At 25.9% G+C, this 26,749-nt stretch overlaps 3 protein-coding genes across 3 annotated transcripts; all 3 read right to left on the minus strand.

Annotated features, from left to right (window-relative positions):
• Positions 1-579: 579 nt before the first annotated feature.
• On the minus strand, positions 580-2,333 carry LOC145833071 (uncharacterized). The gene is made up of 2 exons (XM_082940270.1): positions 1,987-2,333; positions 580-1,708 (listed from the first exon to the last, which is right to left on the minus strand). Exons 1-2 carry the CDS (start codon positions 2,319-2,321, stop codon positions 580-582), a joined length of 1,464 nt encoding a protein of 487 aa, XP_082796396.1. The 5' UTR covers positions 2,322-2,333.
• An 11,175-nt stretch (positions 2,334-13,508) lies between these two features.
• On the minus strand, positions 13,509-20,572 carry LOC145835257 (U3 small nucleolar ribonucleoprotein IMP4-like). The gene is made up of 8 exons (XM_082942829.1): positions 20,518-20,572; positions 19,863-19,980; positions 18,841-18,955; positions 17,921-17,999; positions 16,409-16,541; positions 15,705-15,862; positions 14,715-14,883; positions 13,509-13,811 (listed from the first exon to the last, which is right to left on the minus strand). The coding sequence occupies exons 1-8, from the start codon at positions 20,518-20,520 to the stop codon at positions 13,696-13,698; spliced, it is 891 nt and encodes a 296-aa protein (XP_082798955.1). The 5' UTR covers positions 20,521-20,572; the 3' UTR covers positions 13,509-13,695.
• Positions 20,573-20,575: 3 nt separating this feature from the next.
• LOC145835258 (M-phase phosphoprotein 6-like) lies at positions 20,576-22,046 on the minus strand. Its single transcript, XM_082942830.1, has one exon. The coding sequence runs from the start codon at positions 22,024-22,026 to the stop codon at positions 21,553-21,555; it is 474 nt and encodes a 157-aa protein (XP_082798956.1). The 5' UTR covers positions 22,027-22,046; the 3' UTR covers positions 20,576-21,552.
• Between the last annotated feature and the right edge of the window lie 4,703 nt (positions 22,047-26,749).

The raw sequence follows: 26,749 nt of genomic DNA on the forward strand, positions 1-26,749 counted from the left end.
ACTCAAGAAAGTATTAACTTGAAAAAAATAAACGATCGAGTATATTTCATTGTAAAAATTTCTAAGCAAAATAAAAACAGTTTGGCATATACTTAAAGACAGTGGAAAGGCTTATTTGCATATGCTTAACTGTTTTATTTTTGGTGTAAAACAACAAATATAAACATTAAGTTCAGACATTATTAACAGAAAAACTTATAAGATGAAAAAAATAATAACACTTTTGTACTATAAATAGAAAATTAAAGTGTACTATAAGATTAATTGGAAAACGTTAAAAGTTAATTACTAAACGCTTTATAACACAGCTTAAAACTTAAATCAAAATAAGTCATTAAATGTTCCATATCAATTGCACTACACAATGTCTATTTAATTGTAAATAAAGTATGAAAGGATTGCTGAACTTTAAATTAAAAATAACAAATAAATAATCAAAAAAAAAATACTTCAAATTAAGCAAGCTTTTGAAAACAATTATTGATATTAACATTTTTCCCAATATTTTAGTTTTAAATTTGTAAGAATTTTTAGTACAACAACTACACAAAATACATTGCAGAACTGAATTTATTTTACCTAGGAATAAATAAAATCAACATTTAAATTATTATCATCAATGTACTTTTTGATTTGAAAAAGTCTGTGTGTGTTGGCACTAAAACAGTTTTCCACTTTTAAAACCTCAATGGGGTTCCTCAGTGAAACCAGCTCAGATATTTTATCAGTATTAAGCTTGTGGCAGCTGTTGAAACTAACACGTTTCAACTTCAGTTTGTCATTCAAGCTAATAAAGTTGCCAATTATATCATTCACACTTGCCATTCTGTAGTTATTCATCTCAAAACATTCCAGTGAACCTGCAGAGTTTGTCACAATTCTGTTGATATGAGTTGTAACCCCTTGAAAATACAAATGCATGTGAGTGTTGTAATCATCATTCTGAACATGAAACTTAAACTCCTTCAATTTGTTGAAAATTTCGGAACGATCCACATCAGTGTTTTGGTAGTATTGGGTCAGCAGAGCATTTTCATTTTCGCTGTTTTGGCAAGAACTTATTATCAAACTTAAGCTCTTTAAGTTTGTAAACAGCTTGCCAACTAGAAACAGCCAGTCTAGAGGGCAATGGCTTGACAGAGTCAAGCAGGTCAGGTTTTTGTTTAAAGACTCAAATATATGGAAAGTTTCAACTGTTTTTGCTACGGAAGGTGCCAAGTGAATTTGCTCTATGCAAGGAAGCAAATGCAGCATATTTTTCCATGTTTTATAATGATGTACCTTCAGCTCTGGAATTCTTTTCAGTTTGAGCTGGGTTGACCTGTTGTTGATGACGTCAAAAAATGTCTTCATATCACTCCAAAACAAAAAAGTTTCCAAGTTCAAAGCCCACTTGAACAGCAGTGAGTCTATGAATTCAAAAGCAAGGCTGTTTTCAGTTTGAAAGTGCCTTACAGTCCTGCAGATACGAGTGGGTTTTCCACCCTTGCGTTGAAAGAGAATTGCGAAATCGCAGTTCTCATTGCTGCCAGAGAAACTTTCCAGCTGGCGGCATGTTTTGGACACCTCAGCAAGCACTTTGTTGCTGCAGTGGTCTGACAAGTCGAGGACTTTCAAGTTGCAGCCAAACTCATTTATGATGCTGATCAGGTGTTTTTCTTGCATTTCAAGGTTGGGTGAGAAGTAAATTTCAGTGAGATTCACACACCTGAAAAAAATACTTATGGTTGCTGAATATTTTCAAAAAATTTTGATTTTTGAGTATTTTTATTATTGAGGTATGTATTAAAAGTTAACACCTTGAAATAAAAAACATATTGTGACAAAAGTATTTATAAAAATAAATGCTTATACTTATGTTTTTTTCAAAAACATGTTTTTTATTTTCTTATGAATGAAACCTCTTTTTCTTAATTTAAAAACTATTGGAAATTAAGTTTATTAATTTTCAAGACCAGTACAACAAAAGAACAAAATCACATTTACCTAGACACAAGAGCATGTCTTATCTTCCACGATTGCAAGCCAGTGAGGCTGCTCAAATCAACTTTCTTCAATCTGATGCTCAGTATCATGAGCAGCTTTTGATAGCTCACATGCAGTTTTGACTTGCAAACGCAGTCGAACAGCTGCTGGGCTGCCTCTGGGGGTAACTGGTCGAACAGTCCCAATATAAACTGGACTGATCTCTCACATTTTGTAGGTTTGTTGAACAATTTTTTATTTCCTGCTGAAAATATTTTCCAGTAGAAGGGAAGGTTTTTTGCAATGCATTGGATACAGGACTGTTTTAAACTGGTGGCAGATTTGTACTGAGGCATTCACAAAATCTAATTAAAATAAGTTGAAAAAATATAAATGAGATTTCTATGACCTAAAAAAGAACAGTTTTTTTTTTAGAAAAAATGTATTTTATTTAAACAGTTTAACATTCCTGTTATAGAATTGTTTTTCATCAAGATAAAATAAAACAAATAAGTTTAAAAACTATTGCTTAAAACTGTGGCAGAAAAATCAACTTATTCAAAATAGTACTTTTCTGCATTTTTAATTCAGAATTTTTGTGATGAACCTATTGTTCTCTCTGATATGTACTCATATAAGTAATATATTAAATAAACTTAAGAAAAAAAAACCTTAAAAATCAACTGCTAACTTAGTTGAAATTGTCAAAACAAAAACAACATATAAAAATGGACCTTAGCCCCAATGCCCTTAATCAATAATGTGACATTACACTATCTGTTTTTAGTGAAAATACACAAATAGGGCGGCCATTGGCTTCTTTAATATTTTATTCAAGCTTTGTTGTTAGCATCCAGGCTTTTTAAAATAAATTTTTTTTGTCCTTTATGATTATCCTTAGTTTTATGTAGGCATTCTTTGATTCAGTTTACAAGAATTTTTCAGCTTTATTTTCAATAATTTTTTTATTTTTATTTTTTTAAATAAAATAAAACATGTGTAACTCAACGAAATTTTAGCTAAAAATATAGAAGTCTCTTCGACTGTTAATAATAGTGTTGTTTCAACAATGAGTCACTTCAAATATTTTGTTTACTTTTAGTGATATTGTTTGTATATACTAAATAATGCATCTACTTTTGAACACTTTAGTAATAATTAGCAAAGCAAACCCCTGGTAATGTTTTTAATTTGAAAAACATCTGAAAATTATTTAAAATAAAGCTGAAAAACTTTAAAAAAAGTAAATTGAATCAAAGTGTACGCACATATTATGTGATTTAATATATAAACACCTATCATATATGTTTTGGCCATGGGTTGTAATCTAGCATAGTCAATTCAGGCCTTTTCAAGACAATAATTAAGACCCTTACACAATTAGGCCACATGGTGAAAAGATGATACTAGTAGAGTTTGTTTTTTAATAGTAAGCTTCAAGTTATATATTTTTTCAAATTAGATTATTTATTAAGTTAAAAACTTGGCTTCTAACTAAATATGAATGATTTTTGATAACAAAGTTTAGTAAAACTGGGCATGAAGTAAAACATTTTTTGATTTGCAGATTGAAAATTGTTTATCAGTTTTTTTTTAATCTTAAACTTTATAAAAAACTGATGACAGCAGATGATTTTGAAAACATTCAAAAAATTAAACCCTCAAAATTTTAAATTAGAGAATGTAAAAATACCTAGTTTATACTTCAGTAAATTGTTAATAAAAACTTTGAGGTAAAACTACAGACTATGAAGAATTGCTTGCTTGACTTTTAAAAATAATTATTGTTGTAAAGAGAAGAGTAAGTCTGATATTTTTTTACCATAAAAAACTTAAAAAAATTTTAATATCAATAAAAAACTAAAGTGGTGACTAACTTTTAACAGAATTATTTGAATTTTTTTCTTACTTAAAAAGGTTATACTTTTATCTTTATGGAAATCCTATATATGATAGTATTGTTGCATCATAAAAGTTTTATTTTTTGGTAGTACATATTTAAATTAGCTATCTGCTGCATAATTTTTTGAGTTTGCTACTTTTTAGTTTAAATTCCCCAAACGTATTACTAACATTTTTGATTAAGTATAAGTTCAGAATAAATATAAACTACTATTTTTAATTTAACTACATAGTTGAAATTGAAACTCTTATGAGATATAAATTTTCCTGTTTAATTAAAAAGTTTTTTTTTATGACCTGAAAATGAAATTAATTTAAGACTTCGATAGATACAAGCCTTTAGTTTAGATAAGAGTTTTATTTTTTGTAAATTATATTCTAAATACAGTATTAAACATAAATTTATTTTTTTTTTAGAAAAAATCATTATTCTTAAATTTATTTGTGTAAGTTTATGTTTATTGTATATTACTTTAATATAATTACATGAGATAAAGTAGTAAAAAATATTCTGCTTTCCAGATTAAAAAAATATTAGTAACAATTAATTTCAGAGGTTTTAAATTTCTTGAATTTATGCCTACAGTTGTTTATATCTTTATATAAGGCTTTAGAACATTAAACTTTTTGGTTTACTTAATTACTGTACATTCATGACCGATAGAATTATTACAGATTTTACATTAATTATGGTGTGGTATAACACCAACAACTAAACTTTTATTTTCAATTTCAATTCTAATGTAATCCCTTACTCCTGGACAAGACATTGAGGTATCCGTGGTGTGCGATTCGATAACCGAAAAGTTTTTTCGTGCACCAGGTCCTAGGATCAAATATTTTGATGGTATTTTTGTCGTTCAATAAACTATATACTCTGCTTAGTTAGACCAGCGATTCTTAACCTAAGGCAAGGACGGTAAAATGCAGTGCAAGTTGAATAAATCACTATCAAAAAATCCCTGGCAGTAGGATTTTTTTAATCTCTAAGATAAGTAAACTTTTACAAAACAGTTATGATAATTAATTTTATGCCTCAACGTTGTTTTTCTCACTATGAAGATATTCAAAATGATTCGAAAAACAATCTTTTTTTTTTTCAAAATTAGAACCTTTAATTTATATCATAACCACAAATTTATACTACTTAGTCCTTTTTTATAGAAAACTGCAGCCTATTAATTTACAACTATCATTTGTGGACAAAGCATGCATAAAACAAAACTTTTTTATTATATTATAAGTAAGACATCAAAGTACTTCTCTAAAAATTTTTTTCTAAATTTCATTAATTAAAAAAGTTGTTAGAAAATTAAGTTTGTTGTAACTTGATGAACTGAACGGATTAGTAAAATGTTTTCATCGTGTTTTGTAGATATTTCTATTTAATCGTTTTGTTAATTTTAATGTTCTGAAAGTATATTTATCTTATTAAAATTTAAATGATGTATGTAGTTGAATGAAAAAGAGTTAACTTTAAACGTGACAAAACAGTTTAAGTTTTTTATTATAAAAACATGTATATATTATACAGATTGTCTTCGAAACGGATTAATACTTACATGTTAATTACATACTGACAATTAGTATAGCGGTTTAAATTATGACTTCGTTGAAAAATTGAGTTAAAATGTTTTAAAATATGGAATACATGAAACTTATATTTGTTTATATATCCTTACTTTATACATAATTAAGTAAACTTTTTATGTTACTTTTCATTCTAGAAAACAAATTTAAAAATATTTTTTATCAAAAAAACTTTCAAAATTAATAAACAACACAATTCTATAACTATAATTTTTCAAATGTAGAACTTTTTCAAAATTTAGAAATATTTGATTATTGTAAATCTTTACAGTTCTAGTTACAGAATTAAATGTTAACAACTTACTATTTAATTTTAGTTTATTTATCATTGTACGAGAAATTTGTTGAACATAACAAGTATAACTTTGTAAGATTAGAGATAATTAAGCAAAAAATTATATAGTTTGAATATTTTTTGATTACTAATCACTTAAACTTGTTAGTTTAGTAGTAAAATATTACTTTTAACATTTATATTTGTCTATGATATAAAAAAAAACTTTAAATAAATGTTTATAAGCATAAATGTATACTTTTAAAGTGCATTAGTTAGATATTCTAAGGTTTAATTTCACTTATAAGCCTTTAAAAATTAAACAAACTTTAAATTAATAACGATAAGGTCACGTTTAATAAACATTAAAAAAAAAAAAGATCTGACTATAGTTCTTTTTTTTAGTTTGATTTTATAGTTGTAAATATCAGGGTTGCAACACACTCAGGGAACTCAGGGAGACTCAGGGAATTTTAATTCTTTTTTTAACTCAGGGAAACTCAGGGCAGTTTCAGCTTTTTCTAAAAATTGCAGGGAAATTTTAATATTTTTTTTATTAATCTCAGGGACTTCTTTTCTATATCTAGATCAAAACAGTTAATATTATTTATTTTTAAGTGCTTATTAAAAATTTATAAGCCTTGCGGCTAGCTCTTTATTATTCTTAGAATTAACATTGTAATTTTTTATAAATTATAACATTTTTAAGAAATTTAAAAAAAAATTAGGGAAACTTAGGGAAGTTTAAGGTTACTCAGGTAAGATTTTTTGACCCAAAGAGTGGCAATTCTGAAATGTATATTGTCAGCAGTAGAAAGCTATGCCAACTAAAAACTGGAGACTTAATTAATAATTCTTCATTTAAACTTCTTAATTGAGTAACTTTTTTAAATCTAAACAATCAAAAATAAAAAAATTGTCAGAACAGTCCAGTTGCGCACATAGAAAACAGTATTGAAAACTTTTTGTTTTTATTGTTGGCTACCACTGTCAGCGGTTCATTCACCTTATGACATACTGAAGTTTATTTTAGAGTATTAATTATTTTACAAATTGATAACTCATTCTAAAAATTAATAAAATCGCTTGTTGTAGAGAAATTAAATTATATGTAAAGTTTATGCTTAGTCAGTTGTAGGTAAATCAGTAAAATAAACTAGAACAACTTTTACATTAAGTTATCAAAAATTTTGAAGTTTCTTACACTTATTGAATGATGTTGTAAAGAATTCTCAGATGTGCTGAAGATATCTAGAATAACTACTTTTAATATTTCTTGTACCAATAAAAACATACTTAAGCTTAATAGAAGATCATATACATCTCACTGTTTAGTTATCTTTAATAACTTGTAGTTTAAAATTTCTACTAATTTTTCACTTCACCATTATTTCTGAAAAATTAAACTAAAATACAAAAATGTAAAAAAAGTTCGACTAATACAGCTTTTGTTTATTAAGATTATTTAAAATGTATTAATTAAACTTTTTATTAGTTAGTGATATATTTATTTGACGTAGAAAACTACAGCATAACTGATTGCACATTTAAATCTGAAAAAAAAAACATCTACTCTTTACTTAATTATTATTAGGTATAAAATGCTGCAAAAATATAATAATGAGTTTATTGTGATATACACATGTTTAATAATAAATTCAATATTTATAATCAAGGCGTACAAACTTTCTAAAATTAAGCATGGCTCGGGTATGTTTACTACTAAGTTTAAATTGTCATATTTTAAGGGGTAACTTTTCTTTATTACAAGTTATGTAAATTAATGTTTAGTAGTTTTCTTTTTAGTTTATGAGTTAGTATTTTACTGTAATTTTTAAGTGAAATAAACTTTTAAATTACAGGTTTTTGTAAATTTGATAAGCTTACAATTCATAAAAAAAAGTTTTTTTCCCAAAATTAAACATCATTTTGTATATTAGAGGTAAATTTGGTAATTACTTTACAAAAAAGGGCAAAATTTGATAAAAACCTGCGAAAAAGGGGTGAACATGAAAAAATATGAAGAGCCGCTGACTCAGAGGATCATACAAGTTATAAATATAGCTTATCATACAATCACCAAAACTGATAAAAGCTAGAATGATACCTGTGAACGTACTTCTTTCATAAAAATTGTAACAAGCTTTCTTTGTCAGAAAGAATTTTTAAAAACGAAAGAAAAAAAAACACTATTTCTAAACGATCTTGCAAAAACTGTTTTTTGTATCAAATAATAACCCTTTAACTTATAGAACTTTATTGGTCTATTTTATTATTACTAAAGTCCGAACGGTTCATCGTGCACACAATCTAGAACCTAATATTATTGAGAGTCTTTTTTCTTGTCGTTCAATAAGCTATAATAAACTGGTGCTTCGTAATATTTGCTAACTAAACAATTTTTAAACTATGTCTGTAAAAAAATCTGGTCTCAGCGATAAATAAGTAATAATTGCAATCAATGCACAAATTTTTGCATAAGATTGTTTGAAGTTATACATTACAGTTTTCTTGTTTTCAATCGAAAGTTGTTTTAGTTTCTTCAAATCTAAAAAATTTGGCACCTTCTTTTATATTTTTCTACAGAATATCAGATTTTTCAGTTTTGTTATTATTTTGCATTAAGAATTACAACTTTCGTCTGTATATCTACTAAAGAGTATATTTTTAAACAAAAATACTTAAATTAGTAAATAGTAAAACTATTCTTTAATTTTAACCTTCTCTAAAAAAATAATTTTATTGTTTGTTTATTGAAGGACAAAAAAAAAGAGCTATCAGGATGTTTGGTACTAGGACCTGGTGCACGAAATTTTTTTTTCGGTTATCGAGTCGCACACCACTTGGATACCTTCTAACGTCATGTCCAGGACATTTTAGATGATAAGTTGTTAACATTTTTATAAAAAGACTCAAAAAGATATTTCAGGAAAATATCTTATTAATAAAGTTTTAGGTTATTGCATATGACTTTTAATGGATTTAATGGAAGTAAATTAATTTTTAAACCTTTTCATTGATAACGAGGTTTTGATTGTGAACGATGATTTTGTCAATAACTTGATTCATCACAAATAAAAGCCTCAACTGTAAAAGTAAGATGTTAAGTTTAGTGCTAATTAATAAAGTAAGTTAATGACTGCCAATTACCTGCTAAATGACAACTTTATTAACAATTTTTTTTAGTATAACTAAAAGGTTAAAATTTAAATCTTTGTGTTTTCAGTTGTATAGAATGCGTATGAGCTCAATTAGAAATATGCAAAATCACAAAGTACTAAGTATCAAATAATCACAGTATTAAAAAAACATTTTTAAATGTATATAAGAGGTTAGACAAGAGTAAGTTAGCATAGTTCTCAATGACTTTCATTAAAGTAATTAAATATTAATTAGTCCTAATTAAGCTAAATAAGAGACTTTACCTAATATTTTATTTTAAGTTCAGTTGAAATTTTGTAAAAAGTTTTCAAACAAATTATAATTACTATATAAAATATTTTATCATTAGACATTTTGCATTTAATGGTTTTTAAATCGCTTAGTTTTAAATTAGTTCAGTGACAGTAGTTAAATTTAATTTACACCAAATGAAATTAAAAAAAAACTTTTTTTAGTAGTTGTAGTGTTTCTATAGGGATAGAATTTAATATATTTTTTTGAATATATTGTGAATATAGTTTTTTGTTTAATTATTATATAGTTGCTTTTATAATGATAATTATTACTTTAATGTAAACTTTTTACCAGTACTGATTATATTCACACTGTTTCTATTTATCGTGATTTTAAGTTTAACATGTACTGTAGCAAAGCAATTTTAAATGTTAATCAGTTGCGTTTCTAGTCTTGAAGAAAAAAGGTTGTTCCCTAAAACTAAACGGTCTGACGTCAAAAACTTTTATTGAAAGCCAAAAGTGGGATTGAGAAAAAAAAAGCGTCTAAGAGGCAGGAATGTGTTATTCATACGTTTTATTTAAAACGATGTTTGTTAAAATGGTATACTGTGACGTCATTGAGATCAAAGTTGATGTCAAATTTTTATTTTGTGTCGAGTTCAGCTTCAAGTTCCTGGTGAAAAGATTTTTTTTTAAAGATAATATTACAACGTATTAAAATATATAAACTGGAGAAGCGTTTAAAGTTGACGATAATTTTTTTTTTCTGTACACTTGTACCTTTTATTTTATACAAAATACTCTAAAACTTTCTACACTTTGCATCGTTACGCTTAATTTTCTTAAAAGTCCTTCTAGAATAATACATATATCACAGTTGATGGGTTTTGTATACTTAGTACTCTTTACATTGTTGCTATTAAAATTTATTCGTGTTATGGAACGTTATTTCTACTGTGACTAATCTTATTTTTAATTTTATAATAATTACAATAAAATAAACTTACGTTCAAAATAGTAAAATATAAACAAAACTTTTCTAGTTATCAACAGAAAGTTTTAAATCGTACGTTTACTAGTAATTCTATTTTAGAAAAAAATAAAACTACGATTCATCTACTGGTAAAAACATTCAAGTTAAATCTAAAATTTAAAACTTACAGGGTTGACACAGATCAAGCTGAACAAAAAATTCAGACTTTGAATTTTTTATTTAAAACCTAAACAAATTTTCATTACCAATTACTTAAAAAAAATACAGTTAACAATAAATTTTAATCTATTCCAAAAATTCAATTAGGCCCTGAAAAAATATAAATTGCAACACTTTCTGATAATAACTTTAGCAAAATGGAGTTTTTAGTGATGATAAATTTTCTTATAAAGAAAATTTTTGTATCAGATTTATTGACTTTGTGGCAACTCTGAAATTAAGATATAAAAAATGATCTTTTTTATTTATTTTTGTCATAACCTATTAACATTTATAATGCTAATATAGTAGACTACCGCTTAAGTACGCACTTTTTTTGGTACGCACCCCGCCTTAAGTACGCACTTATCCAGAAAGACAAAATCGAGAATCCATTCTCATTTCAGCATTGAAAATCCTAAGAAGTTCCCTGATGGTTTTAAGTACTAAAATACAAAATTAAATTTAGCTTGACTAGCTATCTAATCAGAATAAACAAAAAATGATTGATCATTGCAATTTGTGGCTTCCTGTTGCGTTCGAGCAAATAATCAAAGAAACTCTCTCTTTTGCCTTTTTGCGACCACGTGCTGTTTTAACATCTTCATTAGGCAAAATGTAGGTGTAGTTGGAAATCATTCTAAAGAAGATTCCAGTTTCATCCATGTTATAAATTCTGTCAGCATCATATGTTTTGATTTCATCATACAGCTTGTTCAATTGTTCGAGCAAAGCTGGGTCTTCTTTGTTCACTTCACCACCTTCACCGTGAAGGTAAACTCCTTGAAGCTCTTTCCTATCGCGAAATCTGAAAAGCCACATCCATGATGCTTTGAAATCTTCCAAAGAAAGATTATTTGCAATCTCGTTGGCTCTTGCAATTATGATCGAAGGTAAATTGGCAAATTTGCTTTCCTGATCACTGAAATCCAGTCATAAAGCTGAGACTCTAACTCAGGGTACTTAGCAGAAGAAAATCTTAGCTTTTTGCTTTTTCTTTTCTCAGACATGTCAGCAGATCGTCTTTTAATCTCATCTCGGTTCTGCCAAATTTTTATAATTGCACCTTCACTAACATAAAGGCTTTTTCAAGATAAAACTTACTAAGTATATTTTTCCTTTCAAGGTGGTTATTGATCTCCAACCTTTTTAACTCCAACCTCTATATAAAAATTTTGCAGATTATAGTTATGTATTAAGTGTTATTTAAAATAAAAAGACTTGTTTATTTGGTGGCTAGTTGTAAAAAAGAAAACAAACAACTAAATTTTATATTACACTATGTCGTCAAAAAGTACGCACTACCCGTGCTAAGTACGCACTTTTTGGTCGGGTTCAATTTGCGTACTTAAGCGGTAGTCTACTGTATATATAATCTATACATTATTTTGTGAAAAAGTAGTACAGATTCATTGATAACAAAATTTATTAATAAAAACAAATTTAATTGTTGATGTTTATCAGGCTCATATGAAAAGTACTATATTTTAGGGTACTAACTTTTAACTATCAAATGTCAAAACTCCAGCGATTGACCAACTCGCTCTTATCAAACTGAGACATTTTGTAAACAGCTGAAGATTATAACTGCTTGTGTTAAGTTGTGGCAAGTTATTAATTGCTTCTGTAAATTGATACTAAATAAAAAAACATTGGAAAATATGCTAAGTTTTTACGACACCACATTTAATGGTAAACATTGCAACTTTGGAATTTAGAAAAAAAATCTGGTTTGAAGTTTATGTTTTGTTAAATGTAGTATTGGTCAGTTATATAAAAAAGTATAAATCTAGTTAATTTGTTTTAAATGCTAAACAACTAAATTAATGTTGTGACAGACTTCTTTTTTTTTACTAAATTTGTCTACTAAAGCATGTTTCCTTTTACAAGCTATGTTTTTGTAAAAAAGTTATTAAACTTTTTTTCAATACTATTGCTGCAATAATTTTATTAATTTTAGTAATTATCAACAAATGAACTACAATTTAGTTTTATTTTATTAACATATTAATAAAACTATATGTTTTCACGGTACAAAAGTGAATAAAGTTAACCATAATATTTTATTAAGAGTTATAGTAAATATACGTAATCATTATTTTAAAGATTTAAAAATCAGATGGCTTTAAAATGTTTTAACTTTCATAAAGTAAACAACTTAATAATTCTTCTTGCAGTGAAGTTGAAAAGTTGATTGCTTTCTATCTAATTAATTTATTTGCTTACAAAAGTTAATTCTATAACTGTCTTTTAACTGATAGTGCTTACAGAGTTTTGTTTTGGTAAATACGTATACAATTTAAAGAAGTCTAAGTATTTAGACTGTTACCTGAGTTTAATTGATTAAAAATATAAGATTCAAATTTTATTTGAATACATTTGTATTTTTGTCATAACCTTTTAACATTTAAATTTCAATACATCTAATCTATACATTATCAATTTGTGAAAAAGTCGTACAGACTCATTGATAACAAAATTTTTAATAAAAATAAATTTAATTGCTGATGTTTTTTAGGCTCTTATGAAAAATACCATAATTTAGGGTACTAACTTTTAACTATCAAATGTCAAAACTCCAGCGATTGACCCTTAAACTTTTTCAGAAAGAAAATATCCTGAGCAAGAATTAAAAAACTGTCTAATGATATCATATGTGATTGAAATTTTTATCAATACCAACGTTTTGATTCCATCGTTTGGACTGCCTATGCTCACTAGTGTTATTAAGTATCATTTTAAAAATACGTATTACCAATTGAATTAAAACCATAATTTTTTTTTAAACTGTACATATCACAAGGTATAAAATTTGACGTAAAAATACTTACTTTATCAAATTTACTCGCCCTGATCTAAAATCTTTAAGAAAAATTGTAACAGCCGAAGTATAAAATACTGTTAATCAACATTAACTTCTTTAAAAAAATCATAACAAAATTACCCAATCACTTCAAAATAAGCACTAGTTTTTATAAAAGCATATTCACTTAAACTAACATATTCATATCTGTAAAAAAAAAGTTTTCAAAAATCTCAAAGCCAAATAATGTTCTACTTAATTTATCATAAAAAATGAACATTCATTTTAAAAATTTATTCCTAACGAAAGGTTCTAAAAACTGTTTTTAAACATTCATTCAAGTAAAAGAAAATTTAAACTACTGTAAAAATGTTTGTACTGTAAAGTTCAAAAAATATTTTGATAAAAACAAAATTTAAACTAAGTAAATTTGCTAGTGCAAAATTATTTTGTTAAATAAAAACTAAATGGGTTTTGAAGCTATGTGTTCATTTTAACAAAATCAATTCACCTAAATATTAAAAGTAGTTAAAATTCACGATCAATTTACACAAACATGTGATATAATTATTCACTCCATCTTGTTGAGATACTGCCTCTTAGCAGCGGTGTTTGTGAAGTTGGACATCTGCCACTCAACATCGGCTGTCGCTTCCTCATCTAATGTTCCTCGAATGATCTTGTATGCTGTCATAATATTATACATAAACAAGTTTAAGTAATTTAAACTTATTAGGCCTATTTACTTTTTTGTAACTGTTATTAATTTAGTTTCATTTTTTTTTAAATTAAACATAAACTTCAATACAAGCTTAAAAGTTTTATAATCTTAAATATACTTAATTCATGGCTTTTAGACTTTTTTAGTTGTAGTAGAGGAATTTCCAGTTAAAAAAATCTGAACATAGTGGCTTAATGCATTTAATAGTTTTAATTTTTCCGAAGATCTTGTTTTATTTAATTTTTATTATTATTTATGTTAGTCAAAACAAGTTGAATAGCTCATTTTAATTTTTAATTCTTACTTTTGATACATAATACTAATGTAAATTGCTATAAAGTTTTATTTTTTGCTAGGCCATTTAGCTAAACGTGACGAGATACACTCTATAAATTAACAAATCGAAAATAAACTGTTTTATAATGTATATGGGATCGGCCTTGTTCAAGTATGTGTATTGAAACAAATTTAATTAACATACAAACCCATAATAATCAACTTTATTATTTACATATGATTACTTAAATTTCAAAGCAAACCTAACCATCTCTACTTGAGTTAGTAAATTCACTATTGGGTAAAACAATTATATTTATGATTAACCTTAGACATAGGTAACTAATTAGGTAGGTGTCAGATATGCACGGAGAGACTTTATTTTAGTCAAAGTTTTTCAATTTTAGAATGAATCAGCAAACTATTTTTTTACTTATTGCGAAAAAAGGTTTTAAAGAAAAAAGTTTTATTTCTTAAAAATTCTTAAATAAAATATTTAAAGCTTGAGCAAAGATGAAACTTCGTGTATAAATGACGCTCGTGCAAAAGTGACCCAGCTATGTAAATGTTTATCCTACAAACAAACGACTAACGCTTCAAAGTGAACCTGGGACCGGCTTCGTCCAGTTCGACGGTCTTGTGGTCCGGTTTGACGTACGTGTAATGCCTGAACGCGATGTGGTCGTCCACGTTTGCAAACGCCATCACTCGCTTCGAAGTTTCAGGCGGTACTGGGAACAGCGCTTGCAATATTTGCTTCACCTGTGTGTGGGAGAAAAAAATTAATTGAAGTCTTATATATATAAAAACAAAAATACAATATGTTGGTATGTAATGCAATAACTGCTTTTTCTGTGTGAAAATATACAACATATATATTATAAAATCCAAAAATAATATTATATTAACAACACTTGTAATATCTGCTTCACCTGTAAGTGGGAAGTACGTATAGAAATTATTCAAGTGTATAAATATACAAACACTAAGTACGTGTGAAAATGTACTATTCAAAAATAATAAAACTCAAACGAAACGTTTTATGAACAACACTTGCAAAATTCGTACCACCTGTTTGGGAAGAACGCTTAAGCCTTTCTAATAATAAATGCGACTTCAAATGTACGCTTTATACTTTTTTTTAAAGTACGTGGACATGTTTAAACACAAGTCATTTTATGTTACAATACAAGTTCCAATAAAAATAAAAGAGTACTGTACATAAAACCATTGAATAAAAAGGCTGCTAAACGTTCTGCTTGGCTAGCTGTTGTTTGTTTTACAATAAATTTACAAAATTCTATTTCAGCTTAGCTCGCAGTATCTTAAATTTAAAATACTTTTTGTTCAAAAATCTTAGTGATACAGTTTGCACAACCTTTTAGTTTATAACCAGTCATGTAATTTTAAAACAGCATCATAAATTTTAAACATATATATGTATATACATATTGCGTTAAAAAAATAAAGTTCATTTAAAAAACTATTAAAGGCTTATAGAAATAGACTTAAAATTTTCACGTCATAATTTTGATCAGTTTCAATAAAAATCAAATTAAACTTTAAGTATTTCAAATACAAACCCTCTTAGGCAGCTCAGCTGTGCCGAAGTTGTGAAATATCAGGTTGGGTTTCGCCTCACTCATGTTCTTAACACCGGGTATGCTGTGCCTCGATATAACGTCGCTCAAGTTGAAGTAGGCGGTCGGACCGTATGGAAGGTGGCAAATCTTCAATCCAACTGTAAGTTTGTTTGATTAATAATTTTCAAAAACTGTGGCTTTCTACCAATAGACATTTATTTTCTCAAGTTTTTAAAATCCAGTAAAATAAGTATGTCTAATGACACCGGGTTCGTATGTTTTTTATTATAACTTATTTGAAGTGAAGCAACCAGCGTATTTTAAGGAAGACTTTTCAATTAAAAAATAAAACACTTTATCATTACCCAAGAGTAATCTGCAACAACGTATAACTTGTTAACTTTATATATAAATTAGTTTAAAAATTGAATACTAATGATCTAACTTATCATTATTTAGTACTATAAAAACAATTTGATACAACAGCCCAAGGTCTATGCATTTAATTTAATCACAACAAACTTGGTTTTACCCTGACTTTTCTTTATTAAAAATCGTTTATCTATCTTATTAATATTCATTTTAAAACCCTGATACAAACAATTAGATTTAACTGCGCATATTTTAATACTTATAAGAGTTCATCAAGGGTTAGTTTAACTAGTTTTATTTATCTTATCAACTTTTATCTAATTAAAACGTACCAGGTTCTCCCCTGACTTCTTCGATTACGATGAAATCAGTCACATTGTTCGCTCTGCAAGACCTGATGAGCTGCTTCAAATCCGCGTTTCCTCTGTTCATGCGCTGTCCGTTGGGTAGCAGTAAAGAGAACTCCTGTGAACAATATTAATAAATAAGCTGTGTGTATGTAAATAGAAGATTTAGAATGATAAAATGATCTTTATTGTGAAAATTGAACTTACCTGGATAACTAAGTTGCTTTTAAAATGCGACTTTTGTGTTTTCAGCTGAAAATTGTATCACATGTGGCAAAAAAAAAAGCACATTGCTTAGAATTTAAAAGGATTTTATAAAAGTTTCACGGGGGCTTTTTTATTTTCTTTAATTTTTTATTTTGTTATTTTTAAAGTATTTTGAATAATGAAGAATTGCATCCGTGAAGCTTTCTTCATTTCCTTTAAAATTTTGCACAACTTGTTTTTGTGATAATTGCCAGATGTAAAACAATTTTTATCTATAAACTTTAAGGTCACATTTTTTTATAAAAATCCTGCTACATGTGCTTTTAATTTAGTCAAGTTATAAAACTTATTTTATATTTATAACTATCTTAACATAGTAATCTTTACAATGATTAAACTTTTATATACTTATAAATCGATTTTTAGAGAAATAGCTAAAGTATCAAATATTTCTGAAAGTACTTAAAATTTCAACATTTGAGGCTTTAAATATTAAAGTATTTTCCAACAAAAAAATAAACTAAAAAAGTCAAAAAAAATACTCAAATTTTATGTTAGTTGTACAAGTATAACACATAATAGTTCTACCTAATATATTGAAACAAATAGATTTCTTAGTGTTTGAGAAATATTGTTAACATAGTAGACAAGAAAAGATATTACTGGTAAAGGTTTTATATAAGTTTAAATAGTTTATTTTACAAAAATTAAGTGTGGCATTTTATAGATTATTTTGCATCCGTAAACAAAAATTCAAGCATGTTTTGCAAGCACTTAAAACCCACTTAAAACCATTGTTCTCTGGTGCACTTGTATACATTATTCCGAAAATTTAATAAATCAAAAGTTTTATACCAAAAGTTCTTTACACATATTAGAAACTTTATTTATTGGGCGAGTATTTAAAATATACAAAATAAACTTCTACGATTTACTAACAACTTAACTACTTACCAAAATTTGCAAAATGACTAGAAATGGCTTAATTACTTAAAGTTTAAACAATTTAACAAAAGTTAAACTTTTAAGTACATAAAATATTCCAGAAACTCATTTAAGTAATAATTTAGCATTATATATCAAATTTATATAAATTAGAAATTCGAGTAGAGATAGCCGCAAATAAAAAAATTTAGTTGATAATTTTGTTTCAAGTTTATAAAATGAACAAAAAGAATAAAAACTATCACAAATTAAAGTAGTAGTTAAAATATAGCAGAACTTATATGGATTTTCACAACACAATAATGTCATAATTAAAACTGAAATATAGTTTTTATTTCAACAAACCTTAATGAATTCTTGCAATTTACTGCTAGGACTTCTACTTGTAGTAATCAGTATGTTAGGGTCTTCGACACCTACCCACCTGTAATATTTAAAATATTTCAGATTGTATACAAATATTTTATCCAACTGTATAATATAGCATTTCAGATTGTATATAACATATAATACCAACCTGTAATAATAAAAGTAAATTAAAAAAAAATCAAACTGCTTAAAAAACACAACAATTATCTGTAATACCATGTACATATACTTTTAAATGCATATACAATGTAAAACCCGCTTAAAATAGTTTATAAAAAAATAAATATTTTAGATTGTGTACTAATTATAACAGTTACTATTGTATAAGGGTTGCCAAATGCTTTTGACAGATTTTTTCCAGGTTTTCAAAATTTTATCCCGGTCTTTAAAAGTACACGTTTTTGGGTCTATTTTTGTTTAAAGTTAAGTTTAAGGTAAAAAACTGTGTTTAATTTTATAAAAATTGAAAAGATACTGTAAAACTATTTAAAATGTGCTTTTAATAATAAAATTTCTGATGATGACAAAAAATGTTTATCTATATGATAGACTTTTTGCGTCAAATCGATATTTTGCTACTTAACATGTAAAAATTATTTAAAATTATAGGTTTTTTGGCAACCCCGTGTGTATACAATATATAACCAGAAACTAGCATAATGGAGTTAAATCCTAAATATCCAGACCAAAATTTGTTACTAACAGATAATGTCAATTAAAAAAAAACATCAAATAAAATGCATAAATACCCTTTGCAAATTAGCAAAAAAAAATATTTTAACTTTATTATCAACAACTCCCATGAATTACAATGTGGAATTAGTAGTATTGGTCAACTAATGCAAAGTATACAAACAAAATAAAATTTTTAACCGTAAATCTAGTAAAAATCAAACCTGTACTCGTCATCGATTGATGACGTCACGCCCTCACCACCGGCGTCATCGAAATCAGCTTGACGTTGCAGCTCCAACGCTTTTCCCCTCAAGTCGCTCGGGACCCTTGTGTTGTCTGTTGAGATATTTTGTTGTCAATTAGCTTGAAGACTTGAAAACTAACTTATATTATGTTATAAGAATGTTTATCCATTTGCTTGATTTTTTATTTAGTTTATCTTGCAAAGGCAATGAGGATTTTTTAAACAATTTAATTAATTGTTTAGGAGTTGTGTTATAAAAGTTTATAAAACTGAAGGACATTTATTTATTTTGACTAAAAGAACTTAGCAATATTTTCAAAGTAAAACTTAAGTTTTTAGCTAAATATAAAGTGCTTAACGAATAAATAAAAAGAAATTACAAGCATATTACACGAGTAAAATGGAGATAGGAAAAATTATGATAAGATTACTTGTTAAACATTTGATTTGCAAGTAATTAAAAAACTTCTAGTATAGCTAGTGTAAGTTGTTGTTGAAAATTTTAAATGACTAAACTAAAAGAATAGAAAGCTAAAAAGTTAATAAAACATAAATAATAAAAACTACTACTAACTTTATTAAAAAAATAAGATATTAGTACTTAAAAATTGGTAAATTTTGATTATGAACTGGTATGAAGTTTTAATTAAAATTACTTAAACTATACTATAAGGAGTACACCTGTACAAACTCTATATAAATGCATTCTAATATTTATTTTACCAAATATTTAAAATCATTCCAACTTTTTTATTTTTTTAATATAATTAACTTTAAATACAACAGCATACTAGCTGACAAAAGTAAGTTTTTATCAAACTAATTCAACAAACAAGAAACAGAAATTTCATATTACAAATTGACTACTTTATTTTATAAAAATTAGATATAATTAGCTATTTAACTTTTGCTATAAAACAGTTATGACTGTTTTCACAAATTTATGTTTCTTATTTAGAAAAAGTTTAATTTAATCATACCCAATTTAGTAAAACTGACTAGCTAGTGCATGCTTAATTCTTTCTTTCTGTTGCTTTACTTTTCTGGCCTCATTTTCTTTTGTTTTTCTGTAAATATATTCCTTTTCCAGGCGATTCTGCTTTCTATTTACGAACACCTTTTGAAATTTTGTTAATTTCTTTTTAGTTACAATATTAACAAAAAGCTATATATACTATAAAAAAAATAAAAATCATTATATATATTGTTATTTGTTAAGCATGATGTATCTAATAAAATTTATTATAACTTAAATGTTAGAAACTCTAAGAACTTCACAAAAAATTTTGGAATCTATTAAAATCTGTATAATTATTTTGATAATTTTAAGTTTTATTAATAAAATTAAATATCTGTACTTGTTTTTGTATAAGAAATTGAGTACTGACTCAATCAAAGTAATCAAAAATTAAAAATATTAATTTAAAACTGAAAATTTATATCTATCTAAATTATAAAAAGTGTACTTAATGTTTCATTAAAAAAAATAAAACTAACACGATCTTAATCACATTAATTTTATGAGTAACCAAAAGAAAAAATACTTTTTTAATCATATAATACTTTTTTTAAAAATAGCTTTTATACTTACTTATTTTTAAATATACAATCACTTTATCAAAGTTTAAAACAAATGACAAAACAAACAACTAACCATATTTGGACTTTGCTTAAGAAAAACAAGATTTTAATTTTTTACAATACCTTCTGCAATGTGTTAAGTAACAGCTTTAATCTAGTGTGATGTTTATAAGGATATTATAAGAAAGTGTATATGTAATTAAAAACTATAAACTAAAAAACTTTTTTTCATTCTAACACTTTAACCCAAGACATTAAATAACTATTCTTAAAACACTACTTCTAATCTTTTGATCTACATTAGTTGAACTACCAAATACCTTTATAAATCCTAGCTATGGATAATATAATGTATAAACATATCAACATGTAACTTAATGTAAACCATATACTGAAGTTGAAATGTACTTAGCAGTAGATTGCATCCTCAATTAAAACTTATAAAAGTCTTAAATCAGGTGCTAGCTAGTAATATTTTAATAACAAAAAAGTCAATAAGACCAATAGATAATTATTTGTTTGATATAACTTAACATTTCTTGTAATGCCCTTTTTAAGTTTCTAAGTTTTTTATAATAAATTTGTCTGGTTAAGATGTTTAAAAAGGTTATATATTCATACAGGTTGTTTTAAGGTTAAAGCAGTCTTTGTAATTCTAAAACTTTTCAAAACTTGGAAACCACCATGCTTAAAAACTTGGGTTCTCAAAGCTTACATATATATTAAGCAAATAACTAAGCAGTTCAACTACTCAACAAAGTTTTTTCTTAATACTAAGCAACTTGTAGTAACTAGTTATTTTCAAAAGTTTAACAAATTGTTTACAAAAACTAATACTTGTTACTAAATGAAATATTTGTAAAATTATGCTAAAAATAATAACCAGTATCAAAAAAAAAAGTAAACATAATATACTTAAATTAGTACTGTTGTCATTGTACAAAAATATTTACTTAAAAAGCATACACATTAAATAGAGCCTATTAAAAATAGCCATAATAAGCTTGAAATGCACATGCTAATAACACATTATAATAATTAATAAAAGAGTGTCTAATCATATTGTTCTAAACTGCATTTGACTAAAATTCCATACTAAAGTCTCATTCTAATACTTTGGCTTCTTGAACTTGGACCCTGTTTCCAAGATCCTCCGCTTCTTAGCTGCTTCTTCTCCCTCCTCATCGCTGCTAATAACAATCTTGTCACTCTTCCTCTTCAATTTATTTCCAACCGTCTTGCTCAGCCCTCCCAGCCGCTCCGCCATCTCCAGGTCACCCACGTCTTTCCCATCCTGATCCTCCTCATCTGACCCCTCCTTTTCCTTCAGCATCTTTTCCAGCTTGTCGTTGAACCCCCCGTAGGACATCCTGCCGTACCTGAGGTCGTGGCTCTCATAGAAGGTTGCAAACGTTGAGTACTTGCTGATTATCTCAGGTATGGGCTGAATCTGCAGGTACCACTCCTCCCCCTGAAACTCCTCCTCCTGCTTGTCTTCCTTAGCGTGCTTGTTCTCGCGCTGCATCATGAACTTCATGGCGCACACGTTCTTTGAAAGCTCCCTCACGCGCACGTTTGACATTTTCAATATTTTTTTATATAATTGCTGTTTTTAAAAGGATACTTTTTTTTCAATAATGTACGTTATTTATGTTGAGCTGCTTCATATTTGAGTAGATTTAACGTAACATATTTATATAATAAAAAATATGAAAACCGTATTTGAACTATATGTTATACCTTATATAAGCCAGGTTTTTACAAAAATTTAATAAAAAACTTTATCTTTTTAACCCAGTTATAGCATCATAAAGCTTTCTTATACAGTTTTTATACAATGCTAATATATTTAAAGATAACTATAATGATAATGTATATTTTAAACACAAATTTGGCTAATTTACACATTTACTTGACACATTTATCATATGATATTTTTAATAGCAACAATTAATTTTAACAAGTTCTATGTTTGGATACACAGAATACTTAGCATAAGCACAATATGCACAGTATATTCCATGATAATGCTTCTTTAGTTCATTACGCTTAACTACTTATAACATTTTTTATAGTTTTTTTAATTTCAAAAATCATTTTTGGTTTATGCAAACAAAATCTAATAATTAACTATCCAAGTAGTTAATTGAAGTAGTAGTAATAAGGTTTTGTTTAAATCTGGTTAATAAGTGAATTTTAAGTATAACTATGATGACTTTGTTTTTTTTTTCTAAATTTTAGTAATTTTCTTTAATCTTAATTATACAAAAACTTAGAACTTTAGATTTATAATTAATTTTTAGTAAAAAAAATTTGTAAATAGTAACTTTTTAGTACCAATAAATGAACAAAAACATTATGAATAGATTAATGTTCATTTTCATGAAGTTTTTACTTATATTTTATACTATTTGTCAAAGTGTTATTTAAATCAGTCGTCCTCAAAGTGTGCACCTGTGCACACTAGTGTGAATAGAATTTAATTTACTGTGCACTTAGTAAGGTGAATAAATAATTTTAGATGACGTTTGTTCTGTCTATATTTATAGAAAAAAGCTAGTTATAACATCCAATAACAGTTTTAAATTGTTATTTATATACTTTGGCAATCAAAACATAAAAATAGTATTCTTTAAAACTTTACAATTTTTTATAGTCTACTGTGCACAGAACACATTTACAAGTAATTTAGAATGCAAAGCTTTTGAAAAAGTTAAAGATCACTGGTTTATATAGCTTGTAATAAATAGACTTTTATGCACTTTAAAATTATTATTGCTAACACATATTCAAGTATTAATAAAAACTGTTATGTAATAGAAAAGTTTTGTATATTAGATGTAGTATAAAAATTTTAATTAGTGAGGTTTTTATAAATTTACATGATTATTGCTTACTCAGAATAAAATGCAAAATTGCATGGTGGTAAAAAACACACATAATTTATATTTTATTGTTACAGAATTAAATGATATTGTTAAGTTCCACAAATACTTAGCATCACACTTTGCTTTTATCATTATATTTTGTTAAAAAAAACTTTTGAAAAACGCTTGGATTAAAATACATAACAGTAATATATGAACCTAATTATTTTTCAACCTATTTATATCAGAATCAAAAAACAATTAAGTTTTGTGTGATTTCTAACTTATTAAATTAAATAATAAAATAGTATTTGCAATGAAAAAACTATACAAAGTTAAAAACTTTACTTTAATTTTTTAAGTTTGTTATTTTTTGTAAAATATTATGTAAACATATTTATATGTTTACATTTAAGTTCTTTTATTAATACATAACTTAGTAATTAAATGAGCTCATTGCAAAATAAAAATTTTCATGAAGTTAAATAATTTTTTAAAATAATTGTACACATTTAGTTTTTCCTATGTTATACAACAATTTGAAAAGTATAGAATAATATTTTTTTGTAGTTTTTTTATTATTTTAATTTAGTTAACTTTTTATAAAGAGTTTTTTGATAAGAAACATTTACCTCTTTATGAGAATTATTTTTAAGGTTTAAAAAATTTAAAAATATAGTTAATTTAGTAAAAATTGTTAATTAGATAACTTCTTCCATACAGGGTTGCCACTCATTCAGTGACCAAAAATTGTCAAAACTCATCCTAATGCTTTTTAAAAACCTTAAAAAGTGTTTAACTTTTAAAAACAAATAAAAAATAATAAATTTGGTTATAAAACAATAAAATACTGCAACTAAATCTCATTTAAAACATACAAAAACTGTCCTAAGTTTTTATTTTATTATAAAATTATCCTGAGTTAAAAAAACTATCCTGAGTCAGCTTAAGTTTAAAAGTTTTTAAATACCATAAAATTTTCAAAAACTTTAAAATATCCTGAGTTACCTTGAGTATTTTGATTATGTGGCAAACCTTTTAACAAAATAATTATTGTCACTTTAAAATGCTTAGTTTTTTTAAACATAAAATAGTGAAAACTTTAACTACCTAAAAAATAATAATCAAAAAATTAAGTCTCTTGGTAAAGTCTTCTTAAGTTAAAAACTGACACTGAATTTATTTTTGTAATATTTAAATAAAATGAAACACAACTTTTTTCTTTTACTAATCTTCTTAACGTAAGAAAAATTGTATATTATTTTATTCTTTAAGGATTCCAATTTAAAATGTTTACTACTGATCATACCAACAGAACCAAATCATAAATTTTAAAACTTTCTTAAAGTTTTAATAAACTGCTCTGGCTTGTAAAAAAATATTATTAACTTCTTATATTTTTACATTCCAACCAAATTTAATAAAATATATATTAAAATTAAAAAACCCTGTGTGGGAAAATAATTTTTTTGTGTTATATATAAAAAAATCAAGTTAACTTAAAGTCCATCACTGTTGAAACTACTTAAAATTTTCTTGAGACGTTTTACCTCTGTAAACACTAATTATACTAATTAAAGATACTGAAGTATTTCTTAACAGAAAAGAAGACTTTAAAATATAAAATGCAAAAATTTGAATTAAGTAAATTTTTAAGTATATTTAGCAGAAATGTATGTAGAATTCTTAATTCATAAAAAAAAATCAAGTCATAAAGTTTATCACTAAAATATGTTTAAGCTTAATAAATTAATAAAATTCCCATATACTTTTATCTTCGGAAAGAACCTTTTGATTTTTGAAAAATCACCATAAAATCATGCAATTTATGCACAATGTTCAACAGTTTTTCATTTTACATTCCCTCATTATCATTCAGCTTTACCTCTGGGGTAGGGGTATAAGTTCAATAAAAAGGTTTAAGTTGAAAAAAAATTAAAGTTGAAACTTTATTTTCAGAAACCGGATGAAGCAATAAATCTTTTTTTATACATATATTAAAAAATAATTAATCCTTTACTTTATTTTTTTTTTAATTTGAAAACAAGAAATTAGGGACATAGATGCAAGAGTGGCTATAAATCAAAAATACTCTAGTATGATAATTTACAAAACAAAAAATGTTTATTCAGTATTCAAGATTATTTATTTTGGAAATGTTGGCCAACCCTGCTTAGGAAGCACATATTTAGAAAAAATTAACACCCAGTCTGAAATGAAATCAGAAATTATAAGTCATTTGTTGAAAATATGAAACTTCAATTAACTTTTGAGACATGTGAATTTTGTAAGAACTTATCAATATAAACACATGGCCTACAATTTTTTATTTTTATTTTCCTTAAAATTAAAATTTTCTTTAAAAAATATATACTTTTTACTTTTTGAGCTAGAGAGTTCAAACTTCAAGCAATACTTGTTCAATCAAATTGTTTAATTTTGGAAATATATTCAGGTTTATTGATGTATTTTCAGATTTTTGAAGTACAAGTCTGTTTAAAATTTTCTAACTTTTTAAAAAACTATCAAATTTCTGACTTTTTGACCAACTTAAAAAACAGATGAAATGGCTAACCTGTTTAATTAATAAAACTTTTTGATGTTGGATTTTTTTTTAATTTACCAAAATTTTCTGAACTCTTTTTTAACTTTTACATCTTAGAATATTAATTTAAAGATACATTTTAAAACTTGTAGCAGATTGGTAAGATTCGGAGAAGATAAATTACAAACAGAAATGTCTTGTTTTTTATTCCTTATAAATACCTTCTATACAGTACATATTAATTTTACCAACTTTGACGCCTTGTTTCATTAAAACTAACTTGAATTTTGTTAACCTAGTATTTTGTAAAATGTATCAGGTATCTTAGATAAAAAACTACAAAAAAAAACCAACAAGCTAAATTACAACTACTACTTTGTCCTGGACAAGACATCAAACTATACCTTTATGGAGTATGACTCAATAATTTAAGGGTTTTGTACACCAAATCTTTGAGTGCCTATTTTTTTGTTGTTCAATAAACAATATACAATTTTAGGTTATCTTCTGGTATAGTAAAATGTACTATACTGACTAACTTTATCATTTTCAGAGGTACTTTTCTACATTATATTCAATTTTATATATTAGCAGGGCTACCAATTTATAAAACTTAATAAAAAAAATTATTATTATAAAAACAAGAAAAATAAATAAAAAAGAATAAAAGCTAACGACCGAGGGTAAGGGTTCAGGTGACAGTAAAAATAAAAGTCAAAAATAACTAATAATAATTATTATAAAATAAACAAGAAAAGTAAATAATAATAAATAAATAAAAAAGCTACCGACCAAGGGTAAGGGTAACAGTGATAGTTAAATAAAATATTAAATACAAATAATAACTAAAAAAAATTATATAAAAATAATCTTAATAAGGTACCCACCGAGTA

This window comes from Thalia democratica, chromosome 4 (genome assembly GCF_965202585.1).
Source record: "Thalia democratica chromosome 4, ktThaDemo2.hap1.1, whole genome shotgun sequence".
Classification (NCBI taxonomy): domain Eukaryota; kingdom Metazoa; phylum Chordata; class Thaliacea; order Salpida; family Salpidae; genus Thalia; species Thalia democratica.